This window comes from Humulus lupulus, chromosome 9, assembly GCF_963169125.1.
Source record: "Humulus lupulus chromosome 9, drHumLupu1.1, whole genome shotgun sequence".
Taxonomy (NCBI): Eukaryota; Viridiplantae; Streptophyta; class Magnoliopsida; order Rosales; family Cannabaceae; genus Humulus; species Humulus lupulus.
The window spans coordinates 184,648,611-184,659,681 of record NC_084801.1 but is presented as its reverse complement, the minus strand read 5'-3'; the positions used below and the strand labels follow the sequence as shown (position 1 = coordinate 184,659,681).

At 36.6% G+C, this 11,071-nt stretch overlaps 1 protein-coding gene across 1 annotated transcript; it reads left to right on the top strand.

The window, feature by feature from the left end:
* The first annotated feature begins 5,785 nt into the window (after window positions 1–5,785).
* Window positions 5,786–8,485, top strand: LOC133801591 (phenylalanine ammonia-lyase-like). The gene is made up of 2 exons (XM_062239836.1): window positions 5,786–6,296; window positions 6,418–8,485. Exons 1-2 carry the CDS (start codon window positions 5,917–5,919, stop codon window positions 8,165–8,167), a joined length of 2,130 nt encoding a protein of 709 aa, XP_062095820.1. The 5' UTR covers window positions 5,786–5,916; the 3' UTR covers window positions 8,168–8,485.
* The last annotated feature ends 2,586 nt before the right edge of the window (window positions 8,486–11,071 follow it).

The following is an 11,071-nucleotide window of genomic DNA, read 5'->3' as shown; positions in this document are numbered from 1 at the left end:
TTTCTTACATATGATCGACAAAAATGAATATCAGAGTTAACTTTTCTATAGATTAACTTTCCATGTACTACATAAGAAAAGATTTACTTATATTACAAGGATGAATATTACATTTAGGGTGTTTGGTACGAGTAGTTCAAAATAATCTAATTCATTAAAATGTTAAGGAGGAAGATATGATTGTATGGAAACTTGTAAACTATTTTTGGTTATGTGTTGGAATATTTAGTCATATTTAATTGAATTACATTATTTGGTTGATCATGAATGTTATACATTATTTAAAAAATATATAAAAATTCTAATGAAACAAAATAATTATGTAATATTTATATTTTAAATTAATCACACATAAAAATAAAATTAAATAATTATTTATAAAAAATATTTTCATAATATTTCTTGAATGCATATTAGAGCAATCGAATTTTTTTTAAAGGAGTACCCCTTTGGTGAATTGGATATTTCACTAATTTCTCCACAATGTATTAAACTTGTGTTCTACTCGTTCGATATTTTTCCTCATGACATCTCATGGGTAAATGCTCCTATTGGAGTTGAAATGGAGCCTTCAGTCCACATTTGAAATTTTTTCACTTTTCGATGGCAATTTTTGCAATTTTTTTCCTTATTTTCGTACATCTCACAGTATTTTGGTCGTATCTCCCTCTACACACCTCGAAATTGCACGAAATTTTATACATAGACGCCTAAAACATAGGATTACAACTTTAGTGTCCATTACTTTTGTAGATTCCTTAGTATTAACTTTCACAATATTTCTGGAATTCATATTAGAGAAATTGATTTTTCTGAAAGGGGTACCGCTTTGGTGAATTGGAAATTTCACTAATTTCTCCGCAATGTATTAAACTCGTGTTCTACTCTCTCGATATTTTTCCCCATGACATCTCATGGATAAATTCTTAAATTGGAGTTGAAACAGAGCCTTAACTCCACATTTGAATTTTTTTTCCACTTTTCGATGGCAATTTTCGCAAGTTTTTTCCTTATTTTCGTACATCTCTTAGTATTTTGGTCGTATCTCCTTCTACACACCTCGAAAGTGCACATAATTTTATACATAGAAGCCTAAGACATAGAGTTACTACTTTTGTACCCATTACTTTTGTAAATTTCTTAGTATTCACTTTCAAAATATTTCTTGAATTCATATTAGAGAAATCATATTTTTCTCAAAGGGGTGCCCCTTTGGTGAATTGGAGATTTCACTAATTTATATGCAATGTTTTAAACTCGTGTTCTACTCGTTTGATATTTTTCCCCATGGGATCTCTTGGGTAAATGCTTCTATTGGTGGTAAAACAGAGCCTTAAGTCCACATTTGAATTTTTTTCCACTTTTCGATGGTTATTTTCGCAAGTTTTTTCCTTATTTTCGTAAATCTCTCAGTATTTTGTTCGTATATCCGTCTACTACTTGCATGAAATTTTATACTTAGAGGTTTAAGACATAGGGCTACAACTTTTGTGCCCATTACTTTCGTAGATTCCTTAGTATTAACTTTCAAAATATTGCTTGAATTCTTATTAGAGAAATCGAATTTTGGGTACCCCTTTGGCGAATTGGAGATTTCACTAATTTCTCCGCAATGTCTTAAACTTGTTCGATATTTTTCCCATTACATCTCATGGGTAAATACTTTTATTGGCGGTGAAACGGAGCCTTATGTCCACATTTAAAAAAATTTCACTTTTCAATGGCAATTTTCGTAAGTTATTCCCTATTATATGTACATCTCTCAGTATTATGATTGGATCTCCCTCTACACACTTCAAAATTGCCACGACTTTTATGTATAGAAGCCTTAGACATAGGGCTACAACTTTTGTGGCCATTACTTTCTTAGATTATCTATTTTTAACTTTCAAAATATTGCACAAATTAATATTATAGAAATCGAATTTTTCTGAAAGGGGTACCCCTTTGGTAAATTGGAGATTTCACTAATTTCTCCGTAATGTATTAAACTCGTGTTCTACACATTCAATATTTTCCCCCATGACTTCTTTTGGGAAAATTCTTCTATTGGAATTGAAACAGAGCCTTAAGTCAACATTTGAAAACTTTTGCACTTTTCGATTGCAATTTTCGCAAGTTATTCCCTTATATTCGTACATCTCTTAGAATTTTGGACGTATCTCCCAATACGCACCTCGAAATTGCGCGGAATTTTATACAAAGAAGTCTAAGACATAGGGATACAACTTTCATGCCCATTGATTTTGTATAACACTTTGTATTAACTTTCAAAATATTGCTTGAATTCATATTAGAGAAATCGAATTTTTCTGAAAGGGGTACCCTTTTGCTGAATAGGAGATTTCACTAATTTCTCCACAATGTATTACACTCATGTTCTACTCGTTCAATATTTTTCCCCATGACATCACATGGGTAAATACACATGTTGGAGTTGAAACAGAGCCTTAAGTCCACATTTGAAAATTTTCCACTTTTCAAAGGCAATTTTCGCAAGTTATTCCCTTATATTCGGACATCTCTTAGTATTCTTGTCGTATCTCCCTCTATGAACCTCGAAATTGTACGAAATTTTATACAGAGAAGCCTTAGACATAGGGATATAAATTCCGTGCCCATTACTTTTGTAGAATACTTACTATTAACTTTCAAAATATTGCTTGAATTCATATTAGAGAAATATAATTTTTCTGAAAGGGGCACCTTTTTGGTGAATTAAAGATTTCACTAATTTCTTCGAAATGTATTACACTCATGTTCTAATCGTTTGATATTTTTCCCCATTGCATCTCATGGGTAAATGCTTCTATTGGAGTTGAAACAGAGCCTTAAGTCCACATTTGAACATTTTTCCACTTTTCGATGGAAAATTTCGCAAGTATTTTCCTTATTTTCGTACATCTCTTAGCATTTTGGTCGTATCTTCCTCTACACACCTCGAAATTGCATGAAATTTTATACATAGAAGTTTAAGACATAGTACTACAACTTTTGTGCCCATTACTTTTATATATTCCTTAGTATTCACTTTCAAAATATTGCTTGAATTCATATTAGACAAATTGATTTTTTCTGAAAGGGGTACCCCTTTGGTGAATTGGAGATATCACTAATTTATTCACAATGTATTAAAGCTGTGTTCTACTCATTCGATATTTTCATGGGTAAATGCTCCTATTGGAATTGAAACGAAGCCTTCAATCCACATTTGAAAATTTTCCACTTTTCAATGGCAATTTTCGCAAGTTATTCCCTTATATTCGTACATCTCTTAGTATTTTGATCGTATCTCCCTCTACAAACCTCGAAATTGCATGAAATTTTATTCATAGAAGCCTACGACATAGGGATACAACTTTTGTGCCCATTACTTTCGTAGAATACTTAGTATTGACTCTCTAAATATTGCTTGAATTCATATTACAAAAATAGAATTTTTCTGAAAGGGGTACTGTTGACGCGGTTCTTCGGCAACAGATAATTAATAGAATAAAGAGTGGGATTAGTGCTAAATAATGAACCATAATAGATGAATGATCTTAAAGTAAAATGGTAACACGAATACTTTTTTAGGTGGTTCAAAGGTTAAAATCATTCTAGTCCACCAGCCAATATTATTGCTATCTTTCTGATATTCTTTACAGGGTATTTCTTTACAAAATAGAATCCAACCTTTTGCAACTCCCAGGGTCTCCATATTTATAGGGACAGGGCACCTGGGGGTTGGCATGGGGGGTCATCCCGTGACCTTCTTACCCATCATGTCACCTCTGTGACATTCATGATTAATTCCTAAAACCTGACACTGAAGTGTGGTCTAATCAATAGGTAAGGGGGATAATGGGCCGCACGGCTCAACCCAGTCGTGGGTGCCTGAACACGCACGTTTATGCTGCGTGTCCAAGAATTCAGGGATGGATCAGACACCTGATATCTGATATATGTACGTTTACATTGCGTGGTTGACTTTATAAGGGGTCAGAAGTGCCAAATCAAGCTCGCACCTTGAGCTTGAGGTACTCTCAGCTCGTGGTGTCCATACTCCTGACCCGACTCTTAGTAATCTCATTAAGTATTTGGTTACCTCGAGCTAAAGAGGTAGGGCCTGGTAACAGCAGCTCCGGGTATGTGACATCCACGTGGCTGATATAATTATGCCATTTCTCAGCTCGCTAATAGCCCGTGGATATTTAGGGTGTACAGGTACCTATTCGGTTAATTGGAGATTATTTCACTAATTTCTCCGCAATGTAATGTATTACACTAGTGTTCTACTCGTTCGATATTTTTCCCCATGACATCTCATGGGTAAATGCTTCTATTGGAGTTGAAACGGAGGCTGAAGTCCACATTCGAAATTTTTTCCACTTTTCAATGGAAATTTTCGCAAGTTATTCCCTTCTATTCATACATTTCTCAGTATTTTGACATATATCTCCATCTACACACCTCAAAATTCCACGAAATTTTAAACAGAGAAGCCTTGGACATAGGGCTACAACTTTCGTGCCCATTACTTTTGTAGAATACTTACTATTAACTTGGAAAATATTTTTTGAATTCATATTAGAGAAATCGAATTTTTCTGAAAGGGGTACCCGTTTGGTGGATTGGAGATTTCACTAATTTCTCCGCAATGTATTACACTCGTGTTCTACTTGTTTAATATTTTCCCCCCTGACATCACATTGGTAAATGCTTCTGTTGGAGTTGAAACATAGCCTTAATTCCACATTTGAAAAAAAATTCACTTTTCAACAACAATTTTCACAAGTTTTTTCCTTATTTTCGTAAATCTCACAGTATTTTGATCATATTTCTCTCTACACATCTCAAAATTCTACGAAATTTTATACAGAGAGGCCTAAGAAATAGGGCTACAACTTTTGTCCCCATTACTTTTGGAGAATACTTACTATTGACTTTATAAATATTACTAGAATTCATATTAGAGAAATGGAATTTTTCTTAGTATCAAGTTTTCCTTTTTGGTTATCCTCCAACCAACTACGTCAATAATATAATACATGTTCTTCTTAGTATTTTTTTTTTAAAAAAAATTTAGAAAAAAAACACATCCTTTGACCTGACCAAAGAAAACGTGGAGAATTTCTTCCTACTACTTAACAAACAAATAATTACAATGAGAAAAAGGTAGTAGTGTTTTAATGTGTTGTCCGGTAACTACCAATTAGTTTTTCAGTTTAATATATATCAAATAAGTTGATAAACAGACACTAAAACTTTTTCTATAGTCCACTGAGAAGAGAAAATAATCCCAGCCGTTGATCACACCTAGTTGCATGTATGGAATGGCCCCGATTCAATTTCAAACTAAGCTATCTTTCACTGCGTTCGTGGTCAATTTCTCATGCATACAAAATTAAGAAAGACATTATGAAAGTTCCCACCAACCAAGTCAATTTTTTCTAATAAAACACATCTTTTGACCTGAAATAGTAATAATAAATTAATAATTATAAGGGATAATAAGATGGTGTCTGGTTACACTTCTTTTGACTATTTAAGTTTTCTTTTGAACTTTTTCTATAGCCCACTCAGAACTACAAAGCAATCTCAACCGTTAGGATTCTACCAAGTTTCATGCATGGGACGGCCTCGATTCATTTATATATATACCAAACTCTTTCGCTACTGACTGACTGCTTCGCCACCAACTCTTTCTCTGTCTCTTTCTCTAAGCCATCGTTTTTGAAAAGGCCCACCTCTCTCTTTCTGACTTCTATATAAGACCTTCTCCTAACAATTCAAACCAAATCCAATTTGTTCCTTTCGCAAACCATTCATTTCTTCTTAAGCTCTCCACAATCACACTCTCTATCAGAAACACTTGGATATACTTACTATTTGATAATTATATAAAGATATTTACTTCTCTTTACTACAAATTTAATGGAGAGTTTCTGCAAGACTAAGCCAGCACCCATCGTCTCTAATGACCCGTTGAACTGGGGTGCGGCGGCTGAGTCGATGACTGGGAGCCACTTGGATGAAGTGAAGAGAATGGTGGCGGAGTACAGGAAGCCGGTCGTCCGTCTCGGCGGCGAGACGCTAACAATATCCCAGGTGGCTGCCATTGCCGCCGGTGGCGATGTCGACGGAGTTAAGGTAGAACTTTCTGAGTCGTCAAGGGCCGGAGTTAAGGCTAGTAGTGATTGGGTTATGGAGAGTATGAGCAAAGGTACAGACAGCTATGGTGTTACCACTGGCTTCGGTGCGACATCACACAGGAGAACCAAACAGGGCGGTGCCCTTCAAAAGGAGCTAATCAGGTAATTACAATATCACTACGAGAGGCCAACATCAAAATATTTATGTACACAATCTTTCCAGAAAAACTAATATCCAAGGCCTGCATCAGTGACTGATCTTTCTAAATTTTGATGTTTGCAGATTCTTGAATGCTGGAATATTTGGTAATGGAACAGAGTCATGCCACACTCTCCCTCGCTCTTCAGCAAGAGCAGGTTTGCTCGTTAGGATCAACACGCTTCTACAAGGCTACTCCGGTATCAGATTTGAGATCTTGGAAGCCATGGCCAAGCTCCTCAACAACAATGTCACCCCATGTTTGCCATTGCGTGGAACAATCACTGCATCTGGTGACCTTGTGCCTCTATCTTACATTGCCGGTTTGCTCACGGGCAGGCCTAATTCCAAGGCCGTCGGCCCCAACGGTGAATCCCTCACCGCAAAGGAAGCTTTCAAAGTTGCCGGCATCGACTCCGACTTCTTCGAGTTGCAGCCCAAAGAAGGACTTGCACTTGTTAACGGCACTGCTGTTGGTTCAGCTGTGGCTTCTACTGTTCTTTTTGAGACCAACATTCTTGCTGTGTTGGCCGAAGTCCTGTCAGCAATATTTGCGGAAGTGATGAATGGTAAGCCCGAGTTCACTGATCACTTGACTCACAAGTTGAAGCACCACCCTGGTCAGATTGAGGCTGCAGCCATTATGGAACACATTTTGGATGGGAGCGCTTATATTAAAGAGGCTCAGAAGCTTCACGAGATGGATCCTCTTCAGAAGCCAAAGCAAGATCGCTATGCACTTAGGACATCACCCCAATGGCTTGGACCCATGATCGAAGTGATTAGATTCTCAACCAAGTCTATTGAAAGAGAGATCAACTCAGTGAACGACAACCCTTTGATTGACGTTTCAAGGAACAAGGCTATTCACGGTGGCAACTTCCAAGGGACCCCAATCGGAGTTTCCATGGACAATACCCGTTTGGCTGTTGCAGCAATTGGTAAGCTCATGTTTGCCCAATTTTCTGAACTTGTCAATGACTTTTACAACAATGGTCTGCCTTCAAATCTCTCTGGTGGCCGCAACCCAAGTTTAGACTATGGCTTCAAGGGAGCTGAAATCGCCATGGCCTCCTATTGTTCGGAGCTTCAATATCTTGCTAATCCGGTGACTACCCATGTCCAGAGCGCTGAACAACACAACCAAGATGTGAACTCTCTCGGATTGATATCTTCAAGGAAGACTGCTGAGGCTATTGATATTCTCAAGCTCATGTCCACAACATTCTTGGTTGCCCTTTGCCAGGCCATCGACTTGAGACATTTGGAGGATAATCTAAGGCGGACAGTTAAGAAAACTGTGAGTCAAGTGGCTAAGAGAGTGCTGACGACCGGCGTTAATGGCGAACTCCACCCATCAAGATTTTGCGAGAAGGAATTGCTTAAAGTTGTTGATAGGGAATATGTCTTTACGTACATTGATGATCCCTGCAGTGCTACCTACCCATTGATGCAAAAACTAAGGCAAGTACTTGTCGAACAAGCTTTGGTTAATGGAGAAAATGAGAAGAATCCAAACACTTCAATCTTCCAAAAGATTGGAGCTTTTGAGGAAGAATTGAAGACCCTTTTGCCTAAAGAGGTTGAGAGTGCAAGGATTGGTGTGGAAAGTGGGAATGCAGGCATATCGAACAAGATCAAGGAGTGCAGGTCTTATCCATTGTACAAATTTGTGAGAGAGGAGTTGGGGACTGGTTTGCTTACAGGAGAGATTGTTAGATCACCAGGAGAGGAGTTCGACAAGGTGTTCACTGCTATGTGTCAAGGAAAGATCATCGATCCCATGCTGGAATGTCTCAGTAGCTGGAACGGTTCCCCTCTTCCAATCTGTTAGTTGTCTTTATTAATTGTTTTTTCTTTGTTCTTGAAGTATCAACCACGCTTTAAATAAGTGTTGTAAAACTATTATTTGTGAGATGTAATTTTGATTCTATTTTTTAACTTTTCTATAGATTAACTTTCCATGTAACTACACAACAAAAGATTTACTTAAATCACACGGATGAATATTACATTTAAGGGCGTACTTTGGTACGAGTAGTTCAAAATAATCTAATTCATTGAAATGTTAAAGGAGGAAGATAGGATTGTATGGAAACTTGTAAACTATTTTTGGTTGTGTTGGAATATTTAGTCATATTCTTCTTGTTAATTGAATTACATTATTTGGTTGATCATGAATGTTATACATTATTTAAAAAAATATATATAAAAATTCAAATAAAACAGGATAATTATGTAATATTTATATTTTAAATTAATCATACATAAAAATTAAATTAAATAATTATTTATAAAAAATATTTATTAATTGGTGAATATAAAATCTCATTGTATTTGTTAATTAAATAAAATCAACAATAATTTCATTTTCACTTTTGATTATATAAAATTATAATCTTTGAGTCAAGCCCACTGATGGGAATATTTTAACTCCACTATTCTTTAAGGAGTCAAGATTAATATCCTAGAGTAATTAGATTTCTATTGGAATAACATTCCAGTGCTTAAAAAAATAAAAACCTTCGTAACAAACATAGACATATTTAAGATTATATTTCTCATCCAAAGATTAACTCATACCAAACAACCCCTTAGTTATTTAAAGGTAACAATGTTCACTCACCCAAATGATAAAATATCACCCAAAAGTTTTTAAGGCTACCCAAAACAATACAAGGTGACCTTACTTACTCATACTCTCTCTAAAGGAAAAAGTAAAAGACCATAACTATCATTATATAAAAGATATTGAGTGTTGTTATTTTGGCACCTTAAGGTGCCCAACTATAATACCCCAATTTCCATGAAACGTTAATGACTCATATAATAAATAAAGTTGGAATAAAATGCCTTTCATTATAAAGAAACCAAACGCAACTGACAACCTAAACGTTTCAAAAGAAAAGAAATTCCGGAGTTTCATAATTACCATTTAAACAAATAAAACCATCACTTGATTAGTGTGCCAGGAGGGCAATAATTGATTTAATTGTATTATTACGTGATCATGATATATGTGTGTCATTGTTTGATTGCTTGAGTTATGTTATGATATGACTAGATATGCATGTTTAGGTGTATTAAAAATGCATGTGGGTTCATTCTGGTTAATAAGGGGCTCATTTGTAAGTTTAGCCCGTTAAGGGCATTAATGTAATTATGTATGTGTTATGAGTAGGACCACATTATTGTGGAGATATATTTGAGATGTGTGATCCGTGGCGATCAAAGTGAGCGGATAAGCAGAATAGTCACAACGGGGTCAAATACCCGGCTTGGGGCGAACCTAGGGGTATTTTTGGAACATAGTGTGTATTTGAGGTTGATCAGGTAACACGTAGTTATTTAGAAATTATTTGGGCACGCCGGGATTAATTGGTGATTTATAGGACTACTTAAGGGATTAGCGGGAATATGGCAAAAGGTGGGTTTGCCCTTGGAGACGTTAAAGGGCTAAGAGTAGATCTAGGGGCATTATGTTCATTTTGGTGCCAAGGGATAGACTTAAGCTTAACACCTAAGGAGTCTAGAACCAAAACAGATGGAACTCATCCCCTCACTTTCTCTCTCTCGTGTATTCTCTCTCTTTAAGGCTTTGGAAGTTTGATCTTTTTTTAAAGGAAAAAGGCTTTGGGATTGAAGGGAATTGAAGTTGGGAAGTGGTTAATAGCAGTTCAGGATTGAAATTGTCATTAAGGTCAGGTTTAGAACATGTTTCCTCATGTGAACTTTTCTGGTTAGCTGAGGTTTTTAGCTGGGTTTATTTCAACATGATTGGTAGAGTTGGGATATGATTCTTGGTTAGTTATGGGGTAATTAAGATTCCCATGTTGTGTTGATATGAGTTCTAGATGAAATTCTAAGTTTAGTTGTTGGTTAGGATGAATTTTAATGAAATTGGATCCGGGGAATATGCAGGAAAATGTTGGACATTTTGAGTTTGCAAGGTCGCACCACCGCGCTGTTCTTGAGCGTCGCGGCCCACATGAACCCAGAGGCCTAAAGGGATCACTAAATCGCCTTAGCACCATGTCGCAGGGTAGGGCGCGCTGCGCCTTCTGTCCAAAGAAAGGTCTAAATTTTCTCTCTGACTTGTAGAGGAACGCGGCGCCTTTGAGGAGGGTCGCGACTCAAATAGGGAATGTGTGCCAAGTAAGGTTTTTAGGCTCGGGAACACAAACTTAAGGTCTCGAGAAGGATTCTAACACTCAATTTAGTAGAATTTAAGGTCCCAAAGGCTAGTATATTATTTCGAAGCTTTTAATTGGTTTAGGTTGTGATGGTTATTTATTATTATTTTGTGACTAGGTTTTATCGCTAAGGCTTGTGATTAGGGATCGTGCTAGGGATCGCCTTTTACTATTAGCACGAGACTCGTAGAGTAGAGCATTGCCCGATTATCTGTGCTTGGTGTTATGTGTGAATATTTGTAATAGTTATGACATGTATATGTTTGTGAAGGATCGGCAAGGGTCAAGGTCGCCATGGGCCAGAAACGGTAATAAGCATGCTGAATGCAACCCGCCATCGCCAGGCCATCTAGGGCATTGTACTCACTCGCTCGGTTAGGACCGTAAATCTAGTGCTTGGTAACACACCTTGATAGGCTTAGGTCGCTGCTGTGAATTATTTGGTATGGTCGTTTAATTATGCACTTATTAAAATTAATGGTTATATGCTATGTTTGTGGAGTTTTCTTACTGGGCCATGGCTCACGGGTTCTCTATGGTGCAGG